Source organism: Desmodus rotundus, chromosome 7 (genome assembly GCF_022682495.2).
Source record: "Desmodus rotundus isolate HL8 chromosome 7, HLdesRot8A.1, whole genome shotgun sequence".
NCBI classification, from domain to species: domain Eukaryota; kingdom Metazoa; phylum Chordata; class Mammalia; order Chiroptera; family Phyllostomidae; genus Desmodus; species Desmodus rotundus.
The window spans coordinates 50,080,994-50,105,077 of NC_071393.1; the positions used below are offsets into that span (position 1 = coordinate 50,080,994).

At 38.8% G+C, this 24,084-nt stretch overlaps 2 protein-coding genes across 6 annotated transcripts in view; one reads left to right on the forward strand and one right to left on the reverse strand.

Annotated features, from left to right (window-relative positions):
• FOXA1 (forkhead box A1) overlaps positions 1 to 24,084 on the forward strand; it is a 57,389-nt gene that overhangs the window by 29,034 nt on the left and 4,271 nt on the right. The window contains exon 3 of one of the 3 annotated variants that reach the window (XM_053927695.2): positions 8,019 to 8,110. The exons of 1 other annotated variant lie outside the window; for it this stretch is intronic. In XM_053927695.2, coding sequence (XP_053783670.1) covers positions 8,019 to 8,110 — 92 coding nt within the window. Of the gene's footprint in view, positions 1 to 8,018; positions 8,111 to 12,555; positions 14,307 to 24,084 lie in introns of those variants that run through there. One more of the 3 variants, XM_053927696.2, reaches the window with a different exon arrangement.
• MIPOL1 (mirror-image polydactyly 1) overlaps positions 14,752 to 24,084 on the reverse strand; it is a 288,774-nt gene continuing 279,441 nt past the window's right edge. For all 3 annotated transcript variants that reach the window (XM_024551295.4, XM_024551296.4, XM_053927699.2), the window contains one exon: positions 14,752 to 15,473. In XM_024551295.4, the coding sequence (XP_024407063.2) occupies positions 15,407 to 15,473 (67 nt within the window). In that variant the 3' untranslated portion in view covers positions 14,752 to 15,406. The remainder of the gene's footprint in view (positions 15,474 to 24,084) is intronic.

The following is a 24,084-nucleotide window of genomic DNA, read 5'->3' on the forward strand; positions in this document are numbered from 1 at the left end:
AACATTTTCATTTCTTGTCTGATACATTTCAAGACATTTAAGTCATAACATAGGTAGTGTCTCAACCTTTTTGCTACTTGGAGACAAAGGTGATGCATTTGGCCGCGCACTAGCATTTGAGCACTATTCATTACGATGACCTGAATTTAAACACTGTTGGTAGTTTTGGTCTACTGCTGTTTGATGAGTAAAGAAACTGTATTTCCTAGAAAATGACAAATACCATTATTGAAAGTGAATCACTCAGCTGGCACTCAATTGTAGCCAAGCTAGTGAAGAGGCAGATGCTAGAAACAATTTCAGAGAAGACATAATGTCTTGAAAAACACAATGTGATTAGACACAGCCAGGACAGATTAATGAGAAGAAACTCTTCCTGAAGGAATTTAAAGGGTGTGTGTGTATGTTGGTGTCATGGCCGTACAAGGAACATGCAGTGAAATTCTATGCTTAAGTGTTTCAAAAAGCCTTTGGTATAACTGACGTATTTATTGCAGAATGGTATGCATTTTTTTTAAGCTTTAGGACTTTCCTTCAACAAGTAACATGATGAAAATTGGTGGAGACTAAAGTACAGATGAGATAAAATTAGTACTAAATGTTAATTTTGTCTCTGGCTGGGTAATGTTCATGCACAAATTACTTTTGGTCTCAAAGATCTTAAAATATGGTTCAGTTATTGAAAAAATAATGTGTCATCACAAAGTAAAATCTAAATAAAGTTTATTAAAATAACCAGAATTCAGAAAACTTTAGTTAATTTTAGGAAAGGAGGAAGCACTAAATTATGATTTAACGTGGACTGAAGCAATATCAGACGGCATGCCCACATGCCCCCTTGGTTTATACATCTCCTGATCCCTCTCTTCACCTGAATTTTGACACACTTAGTTCCGGAAAGCCGTTTGTTTATTACCATTGTTCAGTACAGATTTACACGGCCGATTTTGTGGCCTGGAGATTTTGTATAAACTTTCCAAGACGATGAAACCATGTCTTCACTTTTCCATAGAGTGAAATTTCAAACTTGGGACTGTATGGAACCAAAATTTAACCGTGACACAGGAAATTCTGATTAAAAACACCAGACCGAACCAAATCAAAACAAACAAACAAAAAACAACCCCAAACCCTCAAACATTTTCCTTTAAATTGATTAGGATTAAAAGTGAAAGTCTTCAGGTGAGTACAATGTCTTACCTGATAATGTGTCAGGTACTAGATGACAAAACTGTGTATTTTGATACCACTGTTTTAGGAAAGGGTACTCCATTCTTAATCTTTTACTATAATATATATTTTTAGAAAGACAGATGATACAAATGTTTATAAAACAAAAAATATATTCAGAAAATTTAGTTCCCATTTTCAACAAGAATGATTATTCATCAAATATTTATCAGTGAGAAGAAATATGAGCAGGCCTGAATCTCTGACCTCCAGAGGCTGCGTTCTAATGGGAGATCGGGACTACAGAAAGGAGGAAACTTAACCACTGCTCTAACAGAGATAAAGAAAGGGCTGTGAGGCGCAGAGAAGACAGATTAACTGTGCTTGGCGATGGGGGGGGGGGGGAATTAGGGAAAGCTTCGTGCAGGGCGGGGCATATAAGTATTCTTGAAGAATGAATTGGATTTAAACACATGAGGGTGGATTTGACAGAGCAGAAGATTACATGTAGCAAATGAATTAAAGAAAGTACAGGGTAGGAACTGAAATGCAGAGTATGCTTGGAGCATAGAGGGTCTACGGCATTAGTAAGAGCGAAAGTCACTTGTATTAATATTCTTGCCATCCATCCGAAAACAAGATACTGTGTCAGCACTTCAATGCACGATTTGGGCAATTGGTTCTTCAAAAATAAAAATCCAACATGGGCCCAGAAAATCATCCTGAAAGTCTAAAAAGTAATAGAACACATACTTCATGCTTTGATTCTAGAGCTGAAAAAGCCACTGTTTGTCTTACTGCACCTTAAAGACAATATCTGCAATATTTAAACTTTTAGTCCACAATATAGCTATACTTCTCAAAAAAGTTGTTGCGATTTTTCCAAAAGCAGGAATAGTGTGATTATTTTGGTATGAGTGAGGACTTGAAAGGAAACTTCTGATTTCAAAGCTTTTTCCTCGCTTGTATTCGACAAACAAATTACATAACCACATTCCTCTCTGTCGCCTGAATAACAGTCCACAACTACTCTCTATAATGTGAGCACAGTTCAAGAAAATAAGTTGCAAAAGCAAATCTGGTCTTGCAAAGTGATAAGACTGTGATAGAAGACATTGGTCATCGGTTTACACATTAAGTAAAGAGTAATTCTTCAAAGCAGTGACCACCGAGACATTTTATGTCAAATTATTATATCATTGTTAAAACCATATTTGAATTTTCTCCTCCAGAAGTATATTCAGAACTGGCTTATGACTTGAAGAAATTGATTCTCCTCTCTTTTAGTCACCTGGTTGTTGTTGCACAACAATGTTTCAAAGCAAAATGAAGCTCAGAGATTTAACGTCAAAACTTGCCTCTAGCAAGCCGGTGTGCACAAAGTCCACAGGGGCTCTCCGCGACAGTAGCTGGAGGCTCTCCCTGAGCGACCGAAGCTGTTGGCTTGGAAGGAAAGGGCCACGTGATGCAAAGTACACTTTTACGGGTGCATTTGGCAGCTCTCACCTTTTCAAAGATTATGCAGTTTCGGTTCCCCTACTTTAGGCAAAGTTCCTAAGTCTTCAAGCAGGCATGCATTTTGGTTTCTGTTACAATAGGTGCAATGCCTTTTGAGAGTCCCTTCTTCATTTGAGCTTTCTTAGGTGCACTTCGGTCTATTCCTTTTTCTTTGTCACAGGGTGAAAACTACTTCTGGGGGAGCAGCGGGGCTGGACAGGCAAGAGCATCTCACTTGCCTGAAGACATAGGAAACGTACAGTTTTAGCTATAAAACCATAAATGCTGATTGCTGCCATTTTCTAGGTCTTGCCTTACATGGAGTCGGTGTTAAAAGTTCGTTAGCTAGAGCTTAACAAACACAATGCCCGAAGGAATGGAGTTACCACACAAGTGTTTAAATTCCACAACGGGTCCCTAGCTACAACAGAGAAGAAAGCCCAGACAACAAAAACAGAGTTGCGAGGTCTGAACTTGTGTGTCACGGAAACCTCTTACTCATCACCAGGCAGCTCTTATGCAGGGCAACCAGGCCCTCCCCGGCAACATGGTGAATTGAATAGGGCTCCTGAACGTTTTGGCTGCAGATAAACCAAGGTGGCACATGGCTCATAACTCAAACATTTCATTTTAGGCAGCTGTTCGTTTTCTTGCCCAGGCTAATTTGGATTACTCAATCATAATTTTTTTTTTCTCTGATGAAAAACTGCTTGTAGTTACTGGTGGGGACAAAAAGCTGCAGTCATGGATTTTGGAAGGCAAATTTATTATCTACTCATTTTCATCAGGTATATAAGAGATACTGAACTGGGAACTAAATTCAGAACGTTTTATTAGCAGTACAATTGCATGTGTGTGTATGAATTGAGTAGCAGGCAGCCCTGACTGCTGTTGCCTGCTGGGGTGGACCTGGAACTGGTCTCGGTAAGCACTACAACTGCTGGGTGGAAGACGACAGATGTCTCAAATGCATCAGTATGTTGGCAAGTTGGTACCGAGAGGCCAAAAGCTAAATAACACTGGGAGTCCTCTATGGTAAGTGAGGTACAGAAGGCAGTTTTTACCTTGAAACTTTTGCCTTTTGATAGGGGTGAGGTTGAGCTTTGACATTCATAAACTTCCAGTGGTGCAGGGGATAGGGATAGAGTCCAGGGTCTGCCCAGGGAGAGAAATTTTGACCCTCAGGCTATAAACGAAGGATCAAAAAAAAAATTCCCCTATGATTTTTCTAAGATTCCACGTATGAGATCATACAGTATTTGTCTTTCTCTGTCTTATTTCAACTCAACTCAGCATCATGCCCTCAAGGTCCACTCATATTGTTGCAAGTGGCAGGCTGAATTATATTAATCACGACTTCTTTACGCGTTCCTCTGATGATGGACACTTACGTTGTTCCCACGCCTTGGCTACTGTAACGAAGGCTGCAGTGAACACGGGGGTGCAGACAGTGTTTTTGCTTCATTCGGGTACACGCCCAGAAGTGGACTTACTGGGTAATGACACAGTTCTACTTTTAATTTTTTGAGGATCCTCTACACTGTTTTCAGTAGTAACTGTACCAGTTTATAATCCCACGAAGAGTGAACAAGTATTTCCTTTTCTCCACATCCTCAGGGGCATTTATCTCTTGTCTTTTTGCAGATGTCCATCTTAGCAGGCATGAGGTGACATCACATTGTGGTTTTTATTTGCATTTTCCGAATGACTAGTGACGTTGAGGATCGTTTCATGTGCTTGTTGCTTTCATATATCTTCTTGGGAAAAAAAAAAGTCTATTCAGGTATTTTGCCTGTTTTAAAATTACAGTATATTTTTTGCTATTGAATCCTAGGAGTTCTTTATATATTTTGGATTTCATCCCCTTATCAGATAGATATGGTTCGCAAATAGTTTTCCCCATTCTGTAGGCTGCCTCTGGCTGTACCGGTTTTTAGTTCGACGTTGCCCACTTGTTTGTTTTTGATGTTGTTGCTTGTTCTTATGCTGGCACGTGTACGCCGTCAGAGCCAGCACTCACGCCGAGGAACTCTTTCCCTCTGTTTCCTCTAGGAATTTCATAATTTCATGTTTCACGTTTTAGTCTTTAATCCATTTTTGAGTGATGTCAGACGGGGTCTAGCTGCATTCTTTTACACGTTAATAACTAATTTTCCCAGCTCCATATATCGAAGAGACTGCCTTGTCTCCATTGAGTATCCTTGTCAAATATTAGTTGACTATATATGATTAGGTTTATTTCGGACTTTTTATTCTCTTGTAGTGACCTGTGTGTCTGTTTTCACATCAGTACCATATTGCTTTCGTCACTAAGATTTATAGAATAGTTTAAAGTCAGGCAGTGTGATGCCTCCAGCTTTGTTCTTTTTTAAGATTGCTTTGGCTACTCGGCGGTCTGTCACAGTTCCACATAAATGGTAGTGTTGGATTTTCCTGCTTCTGTAAAAAAAAAAAAAAATGCCATTGCAATCTTGATAGTAGGGATTGCATCAAATCTATAGGTGGTATTGTGCAGTATAGACATTTGAACAATATTAATTTTCTTCCTTCCATGTACATGGATTCACTCTGAATTTCAGAAACATGAGCCAGCCTTCATGGGGGTTTTCAACCTGTTATCATTATTTAAGTGGCCCAGTAAAATTCAAAGGAAGATTTTAAAGCACTCTAGAGCCTGTGCGTGTTCCCAGGTGACTGGCAGAAGCAAATGCAAAGCCTCTGTGGAGGAACCTACTTTATACCCAGGCCTGGAAAAGTCCCACTAAGGATAATTCTAAGAAATATAAGCTCAAATTCATGAATCATCAAACATCCAAGGAAATCAAGCAACATACATGTAGCTAGCAGATATAATAGACAGCATCATTGGACCAGTAAATACTTGAGAGATTAAACTAGTCAGAAATGAAGTATAGAATAAGCATGTTTAAAAGGTATAAAAAATTTAAAAATTAAAAATGAGATGGGAAAAAGAAACCACGAAAATTACCAGATAGATTTGGGAATGAACAGAATACAGCCTCCGGAAGTGAAAAATGTAACAGAAATGTAACACTCACTGGCTTTCCGTTTCCAGACACAACAGAGTAGTTTGTGGCAGACTAATGCTCCTGCCAAGAACAACTAGCACAGCTGGACACAATACAAAATGTATTTGTTTAGAAGTATTGTAGAGGGTCTGAAATAAAGGCGACTGGAGGGACTGAGACTCCAGAGAACAGAGAGGTAAATTGATGCTATGCTGCTGCTCGTCCCTGGAGGCATCTGCTGGTTCTGGCTGAAGGTGACAGAGGATGATCTGGGCTCTGTCCTGGCAGAAGACTGTGGCTAGAGATGGAGAAACGAGCGGCGTTTTGGCAATCGTGCAGGCCCGCAGTGATAGACCTAGGGAACCAAAGGGTCTGAAACACATGTCTAGTTTCCCTTTTGAAACACGTGTCAAATTCTGTAAGTGGGAGGTTAAAAACCGCTGAGATGAGTCTATCTAAAAAGGCCCCAGTGAAGATACCGTTTTCACCTTTGAAAGCCCCAGTGAGCTGTGCAGTGGGAAGAGGGGTCAACCAGAGAAAACTGAGCCTTATTCAAAATGCAAGCCAGCGTCAACTCAGCACAATAACCGACTGGGTTAAGGTGATTTGCTTCCACTCAATCTTCCCAACAGAGGAAAGGCTAAGCCCTCTTTGGAGGAAGACAAAATCATCCGAAGGCTCAGGATGTGTTACACTCAATCAACAAATAAGAAGCATGCCAAGAGACAGGTCCACGCATCTAGAAATCAAGAAACAAAACAGACAGTAGAGAAAGACACACACGTGATTCAGATATTGGAGTTAGTAGACATAGGCTTTTAAATAACTATGACTAGTATGTTCAAGGAAATAGGCAAAGGCAGAGACAATATATTTACAAAGATGAGAATTTCAGCAGAGAATTGGAATGAACCAAAAGTATCAAGAGGAAACTGTAGAATTAAAGATATCAAGTCCAAGCCCTGAGCGGGGTGGCTTAGTTGGCTGAGCATTGCCCCACAAAGCAAAAGTCACTGGTTCTAGTCCCATTCAGAACACGTGCCTGGGTTGTGGGTTCGGTGCCTGGTCAGGGAGCACATGAGAGGCAACCAACCGATGTTTCTCTCTCACATCGATGTTTCTCTCCCTCTCTATCTCCCTCCCTTCCCCTCTCTCTAAAACAAATAAAATCTTTAAAAATACCAAATCTGAAATTAAAAATTGTAACAGCAGAAGACAGGATTGGTGAAATGAAAGGCAGGTTACTTTGAAAATTCAAAACTAATGTACATAGAGTAAAAAAGGGCAACAGAGAAGAAAGCGGAAAAGATATATAGGAGCGGGGTGAAAAAATATATAATTGGAGTCTCAGAAGGAGGGGAAAAAGACATTGACCTAGGATTTCCTACAAGTGACAAAGGATATCGAGTCAGAGATATTATAAGGTCTATGAACTCAAGCGAGAAATCTATAAAGACCACATCTGTGTATGTAACAGTACCAAAACCAAAGAAACAGAAAAAAACCTAAAAAACAGTCTGGGAAAACAGAGACTTCGCTTCAGGAGAACATTAAGATTGGGGAGCTGGATGTCAAGAATACGACATTTTAAAAGTTATAGGACAAATGGAAAAATCTTTAAAGCAGCCAGAGGCCATATTCTGTACAGAGAACGAAAATAAGAATGGCAGCAGAAATAAAGCGAGCCGGAAACAATAAAGCAACATCTTGCAAATACTAGGAAAAGAAAACAACCTAAATTTCTATACCCTGCAAAGAAACGTTTTTCACAAAATAAAGGGAGAGAATTTTCAGACGTACAAAAGATGAAAGAATTCATCACCTCGCCCTGTATTCATATAAATGATAAACACTTGAGGAATAAGCTAAATGATAACAGGTGGAAATTTGGATCTACGAAAATAAGTGCACCGGAAATGGCAAATATGTGATAAATATAAAATAATGTGCTTATTTTTTAAGTCTTAAGAATAATTGACTACTTAAAGCAAAAATGCTCGTAACAATGTTATTGTGACATAAGTAAAATGTATGACAGTGAGGTCACAAAGGCCATACATGGTGAGACTTTTTTTATACACAGTAATGACGATTTAGACATTAACAGTTTACAGAATCTTTGCCCTGAAGACTGCTACTGCTGCCTCCACCCTAGCCATGTACCCTAGACTTTAAATTCTAAGTTTACTGCAGGTGATATAGAGTGTTACATAGTCTATTTGTCTTATTGTGATCAAATAATCAAACACAACAGAAGCAGTATTTTTATTTTATTAAAAAAATTTAAAATTCTCACCTGAGGATATGTTTCACTGATTTTAGGGAGCAAGAAAGAGAGAGAAACGTTGATGAGGGAAACATCAATCATTGCCTCCCTTATGTTTCTCTACTGGGGACTGAAGCCAAAAACCTAGGTATGTGCCCTGACCGGGGATTGAACCCATGACCTTCAGGTGTATGGGATAACTCTCCAACCAAGTGAGCGGCCAGTGCCAGAAGCAGTGTTACTAGATTTCAGCTGTTGGTTGCACTTACACATTCCACACTTAGTAGAGGTGCTCTGTGGTAGACTTAAATCAATCTATTATATTTACTTTTTATTTATTTTATTTTATTTATTTAAAGAGAGGGGAAGGGGGAAAGAGAAGGGGAGAAACATCAATGTGCAGTCACCTCCCATGCGCCCCCCACTGGGACCTGGCCTGCAACCCAGGCATGTACCCTGACTGGGAACCGAACCAGCAACTCTCTGGTTCACAGTCCATCCCTCAATCCACCGAGCTACACCAGCCAGAGCAAATCTATTATTTTTAAATTAGAATTTGATATACCATCTTAGGTTTTTTCTAACCATATTTACTAAAAACAATATTTTCTTATGGTATTTTTTCCCATTACCATTTATCCCCCTTATACTCCATCCTCCCAAGAATCACCACACTGTTGTCCTTGTCTGTGAGTCTTTTCCTTTTTGCTCCATCCTTCCACCCCAACCCCGCCCTCCCACAGCTGACATCCTGCTCTCTATGAGTCTGTCTCTATTTAGCTTGTTAGTTCAGTTTGTTCATTAGACTCCACATATGAGTGAAATCTTTTGGTATTTGTCTTTCTCTGACCGGTTTATTTCACCTAGAATAATGTTCTCCAGGTCCATCCATACTGTCACAAAGGGTAAATTTTTTCTCTTTTTTTGTGGCCGAGTAGTATTCCATTGTGTAAATGTCCCACAGTTGTTTTATCTATTCATCCACTGATGGACACTTGGGCTGCTTCCACATCTTGGTGATTTTAAGTAATGTTGCAATGAACACAGGGGTGCTTATGTTCTTTCAAATTAGTGTTTTGGGTTTCTTTGGATATACTTCCAGAAGTGGGATCACTGGGTCAAAAGGCAGATTCATTTTTAATTTTTTGAGGTGTCTCCATACTGCTTTCCCACAGTGGCTGCACCAGTCTGCATTCCCACCAACAGTGCAAATGGGTTCCCCTTTCTCCACATCCTCTCCAGCACTTGTTGCTTGTTGACTTATTGATGACAGCCATTATGACAGGTGTGAGATGATATCTCATTGTGGTTTTAATTTTGCATTTCTCATGATTAGTGATGTTGAGCATCATTTCATATGTCTATGGCCCATCTGTATGTCCTCTTTGGAGAAGTGCTATTCAGGTCCTTTGCCCATTTCTTAATTGAATTGGTTTTTTGGTGTTGAGTTTTGTAAGTTCTTTATAAATTTTGGTTATTAACCCCTTGCCTTGACAGATATATCAATGAATATGTTCTCCCATTCCATGGGTTGTCTTTTTATCTTGTTAATGGTTTTCATTGCCGTGCAAAACCTTTTTAGTTTCATGCAGTCCCATTTGTTTATTTTTTCTTTGTTTCCCTTGAGGAGATATATCTGGTGAAATATTGCTATGAGCTATGTCTGAGATTTTATTGCCTATGTTTTCTTTTAGGATTTTCATGGTTGGGGGTCCAATATTTAAGTCTTTGATCCATTTTGAATTTATTCTTTTGTGTGGTGCAAAAAGGTGGTCTAGTTTCATTTTTCTGCATGTATCTGTCAAATTTTCCCAACATCATTTATTAAATAAATTATCTTTAGCCCACTATATATGCTTGCTTCCTCTGTCAGATAGCAATTAACTATAAAGGTGTTGATTTATTTCTGGGCTCTCCATCCTGTTCCATTAATCTTTGTGTGTTTTTATGCCAGTATTATGCTGTTTTGATTACTATGGCCTTATAGTATAGTTCCTTATCAGGTAGCATAATTCCTCCAATGTTGTTCTTCTTTCTCAGGAATGCTATAGCTACATGAGCCATTTGTGGTTCCACATAAATTTTTGAAATATTTGTTCTAGTTCTGTGAATATGTCATTGGAATCTTGATAGGAATTGCATTGAATCTATAGATTGCTTTCAGTAGCATGGACATTTAATGATGTTAATTCTTCCTATCCGTGAACACAGTATGTGCTTCCATTTATTTGTATCTTCTTCTATTTCTTTATTCAGTGTCTTATAATTTTCCGAGTACAGGTCTTTTACATCCTTGGTTAGATTTTTCCTAGGTATTTCATTTTTCTTGAAGCAATCTTGAATGGGATTACTTTCTTAATTTCCCTTTCTGATAGTTCATATTTGGCAAAAAAAAATGCAACTCATTTTTGAATATTAACTGTGTATCCTGCTACTTTGCTGAATTCATTTATCAGTTGTAGTAGTTTCTTGGTGGCATCTTTGGGATTCTCTATGTACAGTATCATGTCATCTTCAAGTAAAGACAGTTTTACTTCGTCCTTCCCAATTTGGATGCCTTTTTTCTCTTCGTGTCTGATTGCTGTGGCTAAGGACTTCCAGTACTATGTTGAATAAGAGAGGTGAAAGTGGGCATCCCTGTCTTGTTCCTGTTCCTTTAGTTTTTGAACAATGTTTCTCTTTAATATTTTCTTGGTATTATTTTATTTTATATCTGCTTTAGAAAGGTTCCCAAGGTACCTAAAAATTTGTCCATATGACTTTCATCTTTATTAAACCGGTTAAGGAAGTCATGCACAGTTTCACAGTGGACTTGATCTGTTTCCTTGCTGTGATAGACTTTATAGTGCAGACCCAGTACAGTGGCTCTAGGCTTGTACACTTACAAATCTGATTCAGGTCAATGTATAAGAATTGCACTGAAATGCATAGAATTTGCAATAGGGGTTTTATGTGAATACAAAGCAAATGTATATTTTAGATATTTGAGTTTGTGCATAAAATGCACCTTTGATAATAATTACCTAGTCTGAGGCTGGTGGTTCCCGAAGTACTAGCTTACTCTAAAACTGTATTTAGAAAACAACCAAAAATACATACATTAGATTTCTGTAAATAAATAGCAATTGTATAAAATATTTTACTAATTCTCAAAAACTGATCATTTTCAAATACTATCTTGGAATTCTACATTAAAAATTATAACTTCAACCTTTATAAATTTAACTTAAGTACATAATACAAAAGAAAAACTTTTCAGGTGGTTATTCTAGTAAAAGGATTACAAGTTTGGTAACTTGAGACGCTTTCTGGAACGTATGCTACTCAGTTCGAATGTGCAAGCTCCAACTTCACAAATGTTTAAAATATGTTGAGTTTTTAAGACAGTGCCAAAATAAACCACATCTTTTCTAGAGATGACATATTTAGCTAAGCACAAGCACATTACATCTTTCATCCATTCCATGTATTTGTTGAAAAGCCTCAGAAACCACGTGTATTTCTAATAAAACATGACCAAAATACTAAAGTCACTGAAGCCTAACAGTTGACTTATAAATCAATTTTTAAAAAGGCAAATGTATTTTCTGTGTGTGAGTGTATGTACCTGTGTATAGATATGTACACGTGGACTATATGTGTATTGGTACATATTATACATGTATATAGGTATGAAGACAGATTATTGTAAATAATCAACACAATCCTGTCTTGTGAAAAATTTGGCTTCCACACGAACCCCACCCACGTGAGGAGACAAAATGTGTCAGCCATGGCTGTTTTATCATTATGATGTGATTCATTAATCATGAGCATTTGAAAATAGAAACTTTATAATTATCTTTAAAAATACTACACAGAAAAATGCTTTTCTATTCAACTATATCAACATAGAAAAACTTAAGTATTTTTACTGTTCTAACCTTTTTTCTGAAAAAAGAAACCAAAGGAATTCTGTCACTACATGACCTAGTGATAAGATTCTTCAGGTTATTTGAACGAGGAGACATAGAAAGGATCTAGTTCCTCAGTGCAAAACGGAAGACATTTTATCAGGTCAAATATTTTCAATAATTTTAACATATGGCTCATTTATAAAAGTAGAATGAAATTTTCTCACGTAAAACAATCGGCTATTGGCTTCACTATAACTGCTTGTACCTTGCTTATAACCAGTGTCCTTGCTTACAACTTGCCTATGACTGAGTTTATCTGTAACATTTATTCTGGGAGGCAGAGTAAGCCTTGAAGTTTAGATTTCCATTTGATAAAGCCACATTTTTAGGTTTTAGCATAAGACCAAATTAAAATAGTGAAAAGCAACTCCAAGTTATTTTTTTATTAACGGTGAGTTGTCACAATATTCCTAACTAGTTAGGTTAAGACACAGCCTGCTGCTTCTACAACCCTGTAGAGACGTCGCAGTAATGAGATGCTACTGATGTGTATGTGCAGGTACATTATTGCACTTCACTGAAAGAAATGCATACAATCTTGCTTTTTAGAGAATTCACACGTATGTACACAAAAGAAATGGTCCAATAACAGAAACTGTAAGATTTAAAATCTTTATTAATTTATCTTTCTCTTTAGGCTCTGGCCGGGGAGCTGAGTGGTTAGAACATCCTCCCAATGTCCCAAGGTTGCAGGTTTGACAGGGCACGTACGTAACAGGAAAGAACCAACGAAGGCACAAATAAGTGGAATAACAAATCAATGTTTCTCTCTCTCTCTCTCTCTCCGCCCCTTCCTCTTTCCTTCTAAATTCAGTAAATAAAAAGAAAAAAAGAAAAAATATTTTTGTAACAGAAGTGTTTGGAGACCTATGGTTTGCATGGTGTTCTAGGCACAAGGTCTGAGTTGTAAGTCTTAGCCAGTCTTTGGCTAATTCCTAGCCTCTCTGGCTCTGTTTCCTCATCTGTAAAACGTATGTACTACTACTACTATTACTACTAAAATTATCAGTACCATTATGTGGCTGATACATATAATTTATTACTATTATGATTATTATTATTATTACATGGTTGTTGATAGAATAAAAAAATAGATGTGAAAAAACTTGGCAAATCAAGTGCTACACGTTTGTAATGTATTTTCTGCCTTTCTTCTGAACTACTTATTTTAACAAGAAATGAATTCTCGTGTTACTGGAGGAATTAGACTGGATGCTCACAGCAAACTCAAAGAAGCATCTCTGGGCATCTTCAAACCCTTCTGACGTTGCTTTACTACCGAGTACGCAGAGAACTGACCCTCAGTGAGCAAGGTTACTCCTTCATCCAAAAAGGACAATTTGAAACACTGGTGGACATTTTTAAGTGTAAGGAACCAGTTAATGATAACATTGTGGCTGTAACACTGAGCACTTGTGATTTTGCAGACAGTTCATTTGCAAGTGCGTGTGCGACCATTGGGGTGATTATCTACACTGGCAATAGTAGATGTTAGAATTGTTCTGTCAATTTGTAATATCAAGTTCTAGAAAAGTTCTGGATATTGATTATAGCAATTGGTTGCTCTCATCTGATCATTTATAGGACAAAATGTTTGGAAATTGTAAAGTATCGTTATGTTACAGTTTGTGCTTTATATACCCCCAAGCAAAATAACTCAAGAAAGATTTGTCTGTTCCTCAAGGCTAAACTGAGAATTCTATTTCCTTGGGATTGATATGAAGAAGACTCAGGAATGGACAATTTTGTGAGAACTGTTTCTTTTTACTTACCTTTGCGATGTGACAGGTGCTGTTCCTTCGCATGTGGAACTGTTACATGTTTCAGTTAGGGCCCAAAGACGACTGCGTGTACGAGCAAATTCTTTAACATTTCTCTGTGCGTACAGCCACTGTTGTATGAGAAGCTACAGTTCTCTTTAGGACTATAGAGTATATCCAGGTATCTTACTCTTAGCCCCTGTTGTTCTTTATTTTCTAAGTCTCATAGTTTAAAAAGAATTAGAAGCAGACAATGTGAGTAAATTCTAAATTTAAATTCAGTGGGATGACTCTCTCAGTTAATTTAATGGATTTAATAAGAGACAAACTGGTGTTAGCATTTTGGTTCTTTTGTCATTCTGTGATAAAGCCCCTTACATTCTCCCCCAGAGTAAAAAAAATTCAAATGGATAATCTCCAATGGTGTATGAAGCAATGGTGGCTCTTGAAAGTAGCCAATGATAGATAATTTACTTCAGTCTTAAAGATGAATTAAAGAATTGTATGGACTTAGAAAACTTTTCACTTGCCGATAAACTTTTTATGAATTTGATCTCTACCTGTCTTTTTCATTCGGTTCTAGACATACTCATTTTCTGTTGGCCTTTCATCTCTTCAGTCTAAAAGAAAGAAGTTTTTTTCCTAGAGCCACATATATAAATCTTAGTTTTAGCAATAATTTCATATGGTCACAACTGACTGCTTTGTTGTAACTATTTTAAGTTATCTCAAGTAAAAAAAGTAGCTAACCTGAACCAAGTTGTAGGTTTGATTTCTTCCAAGACCATATGTTTTTACTTTATAATTTCATTTTATATTACATATTGGATTCTCCTTCTCCACAACAAAAATTCAAATGGTAATCTAAATGAAAATAATAAAAAAGAATACTTAGCATGTTCGATGGCCTTTTGCATGCTGGCACAGACAGATTTTCAAGCCAGAAGTGTCCCAGTCCCTTAGACAAACTTGGCAACTTCTACAGCTTAAATAAAGTTCAGACAGTTACTCAGACCAAACATTAAAAGCTATTGACATGAATTTACAGGTACACATTAACAACATCTTCTTTTTATTGAAAACCGTCAGCAATATTTTTATTGAAAAAAATCATGTCTTGGTTAATTTTAATGTACCAAACTCTAATCAAAACAAATTATACATTTAATTCTTAGTATCTATACTTAATATTTTTTAATACTAACAAAGATCACATGCATGCATTGAAGGAAGACTATATATTCTTAAGTCTCAGCTTCTCTCATTAGGTAAGAAATAAATTCTATATTAAAAAAGTACATGTTTTTGAAGTTTTGACCTAACACAGTGGATTAAGGTTTAGACAATATTTACTTTGCTGCATTTTGATTCAGAAAGGACCATATGTGAACATACAATCCTGACCAACTTCACAATGTTTCTATAAGTCTCTCAGTAAAAAGAGTTATATTAAATACAGGGAGATAGAAACTAGTTACAAAATAAACTACAACTTTATATAGCTACCCTTTGGTAAAAGTCTGTAGTTAATACATTTGGATAAATAACTCAAGTCAGCAACAAAGTGGTTAAACATTTGTGATTTGATTTTATCTCAGCTTGGAATGTGGCTGGAGTGTCCCACTTCTCACAACTGTTTGCTAAGTTAGGGCTTCAGTGTTTACACAGTGTTGAATGAAGCAGCCTGGCCACCAGATGTGACTGCTTCCCAGACTGCCGCTTTTTCAGTCAGACCACCGTCCTCACGGTCCCCGTTCCAACCTTTTTCCTCAGGACGTCCACCAGCCTCTCCAGCCTAAGTCAGGGGCGGGGGTGGGGGCGGGGAGGGTGGAAAGAGAGAAAATGAATATAGAAAGTGCAGTTATTGTCAGGAGTGCTTTGGCTGGGAAAGGACAGGACTTGCTGTGGCCAAGCGGTGCCGGTGGTCATGCTGGGAAACAAAGCATCAATGTAAGCAAGACACGCTGGTGCAGGCTGCCGAGGATTGGAGGTTGCAAACAGCAACCACACAGACTTTCACCCAGCGTTTCAGGTTATGTCAGCATTAGACGCCGCACGGAAAATGTAAGGTGCTCATTTCATACACTGACCGATGTGCATCACGGCTGTGAACCCACCGTTTCCTACGCGATGACAGGACGGCACACTGGCCGCGGAGCAGTTTCAAACTGGTTTCCCCTAAGAGGTGCTCACTGCAGTGCAGAGGTTCGAGCACTCTTACGCCTGTTACTGAGCTAAGAAGGTGACACGTGGGCATGCCGCACAATTCTTAGGCATTGTATTTCTTTTTCATAGAGTCGCCTGATGAAAATAAAGCCAGGAATTAGGTGGCTAGGTGGGAAAATCTTCATGCTTCAGTGGCATGAAAATAATTTAAATATATGCAAATGATTTGATGGTGATAAAGCCAGACTTTCTGCAGCACATTTAAAAACTCTGTATTCCAGAGTAGTGTAAATATGCTTTTTAGTCAAAGATAAGTGACGTTTAGTTCATTAAAAGCTTGCCAGTTATACTGAGAATAGAGTGAAAAGTTCCGGAAGGGAGATCACATTCATGTGGCTCAGTGAGAGTTCTGCTTGACAAAAGATGCTGGAACCAGACCATTCGTTTTTTAAAATTTTTTTTTACTGGAAGTATAAAATGTTAACTAAAAGTGTGCTTGGTGTTATGCACAGAGAAATCTTTATTGTAAGTGAAAAGCATGCCCAGCAGTTCTCATATACACAACCTTCCGTCCTCAGAGACTGCTGAGCGACACCGTCTAGTCGGCCCCAGCCTGCCTCGTTTATATGGAGCCACGCATGAGGGTCCTTTGCAAATAAACTTAGGAGAGGGCTAGACACCGAAGGAATGAGGGTATTCTTAGTGTCATACACACTGATTCGGATGACTCATCGGCTGCATCCGACTCTGAAAACTCACTCCGGGTTACTGGATGATTCTGCATATATCGAGTCCTGTTAGAAAACAGGACTATGAAGTGAAAGAATTTGGTGCATCGAAAATCTGTGCTTTGAGAAATGTAGTAATGAGTGAAAAGGTAAATCTATCCTGTTTGTTACTACAAATTTCTCAAATGAAAAGACTACACTTTCAGGGATCATTTCTATAGTTCAACAAATGACAGCTATCTATAAGTATCAGACATTCACCAGAGGACCTTCAGCCCAGTGGTACACAAATACTTGAACTAGAAGATTCACTGGACAGTTCACTCCATTCGGAGAGCAGTTTGTGTAAGTTGGACTAGTGATAAAACTAGTGCTATCTTATATACTCTCAATGTTATGATTCCTAGGAGTACAGAATTCCTTTAATGGAGACAAAGTTTCACTACCTGGGATTGGGGAGGTGGGGGAGGAAAAATTCAGTATAAAAATTTAAATGTATTGTTAAAAGATAATTAACTTGAATTAGCTGTTCACAAATAGCTGCCAGTAGAAATCTGGAGAAGACATTCAGAGCATTTCTCTGCATATTGTAAAAAGTCAGGAAATAATTACTTTCAAGTTGGTTAAAGATATGCCGCCTCCACAAAATCATGTGCCCCATTAAAAAACTTCCTGATAACGCGTTATGAAAGTGAGCTCTATTCTGCATAACTATTATCATCACTACAGATTCTGAGTCAACAGAATCCGACATTACTGAGATAAAGCTGTGTGCTTCTTTTGGCTTCTCCTTTACAGCCTGGCTCTTCTTACTGTTGTTTCCTTTTTATACATTAGGACTTTTTTCCACTTAGAACTCGTACATCTTGCTAAGGGAAGAGGTTAGGAGGAAATACTTAAATATCAGGTTTTGCAATGTCTTTACTGTATTTCAACAATTACTAGATCAATCACATTCTCAGTTTATCCAGGTTGAATGATTTATGAAAATTTGATCTCAGAAATGAGAAAAATGTCAATTACTTAGTTTTGTAAAAGCTTACTGACTTCTGAAACACAATGAAGCACCTATTCCTTCCTGTAAGGAATGAAATACACCTGCCAAGCGCTGGCTGTGCCAACAGGAAGGTAGATGTGTGTCTGTTGAAACACCTTGCAGGATTGCCTGGAGGCTACTCTTTACTGTCCAAATCGATAATATCCTTTAAAAAATTATGTCGCTTACTGAAATAGGCTCCAACGACTCTACATTTTACTCGACAATAGCTTCCCAAGGGCTTCACGACATAGAAAATAGGTGAGACTAGCATTAGAATTTCTCCATGTTAAATATGAGGAAACTGAAGAGTAGATAAGTAAACCCGATTACAAGGTTCGGTGGCAAAAGTGACAAATCCGGGCCTGGTTTCCTTGTTCTTAGGTCAAAGCTCCTTCCACTAGAGTGTGGTTACTGGAGAACTAAGATTTCAGATTATGGGTTAATGGATTATTTGTCTGAATAGCTTCATTAAAGTTTTCCTCAAGTTTTTACTTAGGTCAAGTTGGGACCGTGTTTGTTGGTGTATTTCATCTGCTGTTTCAGTAACACACTGTACGAGAGTAAACTGCACCTAATCAGGCGTTAGCAGTTTCTATGTATTTTTGCTATAATTTCTACATAAACTTAAAAATATAGTTGCAGTTATGTTTTAGATAGAAGTCCTATGTTTTGATTGACATTATTTTTATATTTTCTATGTATCTATATAATAGGTAAGTAGTACTATGAAATACATACAAGGCCTGTCCAGAAAGTATCCAGCCATGTCCTATGAAAAATAGAGACATTTACTGAAGAAGATACAAGATACAGGAAACACTGTACATGGGACAATGACGCCTCAGTCCCCTTCAAAGCAGGCTCCTTGAGACCTCACACAGTTCTCCCAGAGTCCTTCCCACGGGTCAAAGCACTGCAAAGTGCTTCATTGGAATTGCCAACAGGTGCCGCATCATACTCCCCTGAATCTCATCCATAGTCTGTAATCTCCTCCCTTTCAAAGGTGATTTTAGCTTTGGGAAAAGCCAGAAGTCACAGGGCACCAAATCTGGGCTGTAGAGGGGTTGAGTCATCTGGGTGATTTGATGTTTCACCAAAAACTCCACACGAGAAGTGATACATGAGTGGGCTTATTATGGCGATGAAGCTGCCGATCGCCAGCTGCCCAGAGCTGCGGCCTTCTGAATCATCTGAATAGCTTCCAAGGAGGAAAGTTCAAGCATAAAGCAAAATCTGATGCAGATTTGTCACTCTACTTGCTCAACCCTTTTGAATGTGACAGCCACACAGCACACATGCTCGCTCAATGGTGTCTAACACCCGCACTGACCATTACAGTGAAGTCATCACTGTTCACACATGCGCATTCCAGTCCTCTCTCCTTGGCTGCCAGGTTACATCGATGTCGCTCAAACCATTCTCGTTATATTAACAATGGCTGGACTTATCTGGACAGACCTTATAGCTTCATTTTCGATTTTATTTATTTATTGAACTTATTAGGGTGACGATGGTTTACCAAACCGTACGGGTTTTAAGGGTACAAATCGGCAAAACACCATCTGCACGCTGCATCGTGCGCCCATCACCCAAAGGCAAATCTCTTTCCAACCCCATTTATTCATCCTTTGCCTACCTGCACCCACCTCAACCCCTTTCCCTCTGGCTCTCGCCACGCTGTTGTTGTGTCTATAGAAACACATGGTTTTCCATCAAGTACATGAACCATAAGTTATTTACAATTTTCCTAATTGGTTTACTTTCTAATTTTCACTCTTAAAAATATTGTGATATACTTTAAAAGGCAGTAATACTCAGTGGACACCTACTATGTGCCAGGAACTATGAGAAGTGATATATGCACATATGTAATTTTCATTTTAACTCCACAACAAAACCGAAAGTAATTTGATCAGAGCTACACTGCTAGTGAGTTCCGGTGCGATACTAGTCGCTACGAGAGCCTTCTCCAGCGTGCTATACCGTCTCCGAAAGTACTGCGGCTGTCAAGCCTTATTTTTAAATTTTTGTGGGCTTGAATTACTCTTATTGACTTGATAATTTTATTGCAAAGTGACAGAAAGGAGTAAAAATAGAACAAATTCCTCATCATCAATTGGCCTGTACCGAAGTAAAAATCTCATCATAGATTCCATTTTTGAGAGTAAGTTTTGTCTTTGTCACTGTGAAAGTAGCATTCTTCTTGGCCAGACACATTTCTCCAGAAAAACCATCCCTATTATTTAGGCAATGAGGCTGCCTCATCAAACAGAGTTGCCTACAAAATATTTGTTTTTCATGGAGAAGCAACCAGGGATATTCAAGAGAGATGGATAACAATCATCCTTAGCGGAGGAGACAGGAAAAGCATGAAAAGTGCAGCCCGCGGAGTCTGCCTGTAGTGAAAGACCTGCCCTCTGTCAACCAGGGCAGCAGGGTGAGAAGACTTCAAATGTACTTTTTCTTTTGCTATAATGACTGTTCTTTCTCTGCTAATCTTTTTAATGTCAATTTACTTTATCAACTTTTCTTTACATTTTTCATGATTTCCTCAGGAGATGTTATTTGCTCCCTTGATTCCACTTAAATGCTGATGACTTCCAGCCCTGGCTGGTGTGGCTCAGTGGATTGAGTACCAGCCTGTGAGCCAAAGGGTTGGTGGTTTGATTCCCAGTCACGGCACAGGCCTGGGTTGTGGGCCAGGTCCCCAGTAGAAGGTGAGTGAGAGGCAACCACACATTGATGTTTCTCTCCCTCTCTTCCCCTCTAAAAATAAATATCATCTTAGAAAAAATGCCAGTGACTTCCAAATACAGACCTCCATCTCCAAACATCTCCTGAGTCTGACTCACATCCAACTGCCTTCAAGAAATCTCCTCTTGCTTCTTCCAAAGGTGTATGATTCTCAGCATATCTAAAACAAAACTTATCTTACCTCCTTCATATGTTTCAGTATTTCTCGTCATGATTAATGTTGCCATTCATTAATTCACTCTACCGTTAGGTTGAAAAAATTTAGAAAAACTAGATACATTATTTTTTTCTCACTTCAGCTTGGACCTGGGAAAACTCTGTGATGAGACCACTAATGTAGACAGTGGGAATCAATGAAAGGGTTTTAAGTCATCTAGTACCATTATTTTCATTTCAGAAAGACCACACTGGCAAGAATACAGGAATGGGATGAAGGCAGGTTAGCCTATAGGTGGGAAGTCCAGATAGTTTCTTATTAAATTAATCGTATTAAGCGCAACAATGTGAATGTACTTAAAGCCACAAAACTGTATACTTAACATAGTTAAAATGGCAAATTTTATGTTTTGAAGATAAAGCACAATAAAAAAATATCCTAGTGAGACTTGAATCAGACCTACAGCAATGAAGATGGGAAGAAGGGGATGAATTTGAAAGCTATCTAGAGCATGGAATCCAAAGGACTTAGTGACTTTTGAGGGTAGGAAGGGGTGAGATGGGCTGGTCAAGAAACGTGACTCCCAGGTGTCTAGACACCTGGCTTTGGTGACTAGACAGATACCGATTTACTAAGCAAGACAGTGGAGAGGAAGAGCAGCGGATTTTTGTTGGGGAGTATGTGTGTGCGCAGGATGAATTCAGTTTGGTGCATGTAAATTGGAGATGTTGGTGGGATAACAAGTGGGGATGTTCAGTAGGCACTGTGTATGAGGGTATGTGTTAAAGAATTCTAGGTTTATGGTACAGGGAGTAGGAGGTGGACAACGGCAGGAATGAGGCTGGTGGGCCGTGACCAACTAGGTCTTGCTCTAAGTTGCAACCGAAGCCACGGAAGTGGGTGCGAATGTTTAAAGACAGAAATAGAAGGAGAAGTGAGGTGGGAAGGGGACAGAACCAAAAAGAAAACAAATATTTAAAGGAAAGAGGCTGACAAAAGAACTTGAGAAAACAAGGAAGCGAAAAATGGATCGAGAGTAGGTGCTATAACAGAATCCAGAGAAGGGAATTTCAAGAAGGGATTGATTGACAGGGTTAAATACTTAAACCAGATCAAAGTGAAAAGTGCTCATTTGATTAAGAAATGACAGCCCTTTCAGTGCAGTTTTAATGGCATGATGGAAGGAGAAGGAAGCCTGAATGGAATGTGAAAAAGTGGTGACTGACTACAGGCTGTTTTGTAATAGCTTGGTTAGAAAGTAAAGAGGGCCGCAGTTCGAGGGGGAGGTTAGGCTGTAGACGTTTTTAAAGAAACGGATGGCTCAGGAATATGTTTTTGAACTATGGGAGGGAAAACCAGAGGAAGACACTACAGTATAAGGGATGAAGACGATACCTTTTTAAAGAGGGTCTCAGAGGACGGGGTTATAAGCACGACTAGCAGTATAATCATCGCAAATAGGACTGGACAACGTTTCCTTGGAGACTACAGGGAAAGAAGTGGAAAGAATACAACCGTGGACAATTTTGTGGGTGTAAAGGAAGTTGACTGACCGAGCTTATGCTCGTTAGATTCAGTTTGCCGCACAGATCTCAGCTGAAAGCAGAGGGTGGGAAAAAAGGCTGGCAGAGAATGGTGACAGTTTAATGGGACAAGAAAGGGAGGTCGCCTTGGATATGTGGAAGGAAAGCTAGGTGGTAGTGATGACCCAGGTACAGCTAGAGACTACAAAGCTTGTAGGAGACATTGACCATCATAGTAGTGTGACTTTTTTCCTTCCTTAGCTCTACACTTTGGCGGTGTATATGGGGAGAGCAAATTATAGAAAAAGAGGTGACAAATAAGTATGACTTACTGGGAATGTGGGCCAAGGAAGCCAAGGGTATAAGAAGACTGTCCTGGGGAGAAGCAGATTACACCTGGAATCCAGATGAGGTGGAGAAGAAGGCAAGTCTGCAAGGGGCTGCTGGTGCGGGCAAAATAGAGGGAGCAAGGGACTCGACGTGGTCTTATTTGTGCTGAAGCTGAGCAGCACGAGAAGTTGGAAGGAGGCTGTGGTTATTGTCAAAGAAGCAACTTTGATCTTAGGATTTCAGATGTAGAAAAGTTCTGAGTGATGACAAGAGCCACTGTAGCTGAAGTGGAGAAGAGGTAAAAATCATCAGCCTTAGGAGGCAAAAGAACAGCACAGATGATTGGCATCGATACTGGTGTTTCTTAGCGTGAATGCAGGAGTCGGGGAAGAGAGGGAGAGACGAGGGATCAGTGCCTGAAGCCCACACTAAGGGAATGGCACTGATCAGCAGAGGTCACTGGAGTGGAGAGACAGAGAGCGGTGAGGCCGCATGCTGTAATCTGACCATCAGCGGCGCGGAAACAAGACTTCCTGGCCTGGGATGGTACCTGGAAAATGTGGTGTGTTTGCAGAGCACTGCTTGCTGAAGTTGGTGTCATACTTAGTATGGTTCACTGCCCACAGCACTTACTCTCCTTTTAAATTAAAATTTCATGATTGTTCTGTGTTTCAACAGTCAAGATACATTCACTAAAAAGTTCACGAGGCACTCTTTATCGAAACTAAGTAATGTACTAGAGAATATTACCAATCTAACGATACTACGATGGCATTGTGCATTTTGCCTTACCCTCCAAATTGTTTAAACAAATTGAACACGTTCACTATTAAATAAATAAGGATGAAAAATAGATCTCATTTTTGTAAAACTTTAAGCCTAAAACATTTTGTTGGTATTATTGTCAGCAAGTCAGTGTTAATAATAAATCATGGTGGATTTGGACATGGGCATAATTTATTTAGCTAGAATTGCACAGCATAATAACGATAGTTAAAATAAGATTTCAACTACAATTACACTAGAGAAAATGAGGAAAACATTGATAATATCAGAGATGTAGGAAGCCAAAGTAATTATCAAAAGATAAATTTACTGAAGGAAAAAGATAAAGGACACTTATTTATTATATAAATTCATATGAAATATTTTGAAAAGGATGCCACAGAAATTTCATTATAAGTACATAATAAATAGGGATCGTAGGTGAATACCACTTTTAAGATTTTTATTATAAAACAGATTGTCAATGCAAATAGCTAGTGAAATTATTATTTACTTTTATTATTTATTTATATTTTTTGGGGGGGTTCTTTTTAATTCTCACCCAAGGATGTATTTATTGATTTTTTAGAGAGGAAGGGGTGGGGAAAGTGGGGAGAAGAGGGGCAGAGAGAGGGAGGGAGGGAGGGAGAGAGGGGGAGAGAGAGAGTGAGCGTGTGTGAGAAACACCAATGTGAGAGAGAAACATTAATCAGTTGCCTCTGATACACGCCAACTGGGGATTGAACCCACAACCTTTTGGTGTACAGATGATGCTCCAACCAACTGAGCCACTTGGCCAGGACACTGGGTATTATCTTAATAATAGATTTTTAAGCCCTGACTGGTACGGCTCAGTGGATTGAGTGCCAGCCTATGAACCTAAAGCTTACCAGTTCGATTTCCAGTCAGGGCACATGCCTGGGTTGTGGGCCAGGTCCCCAGCA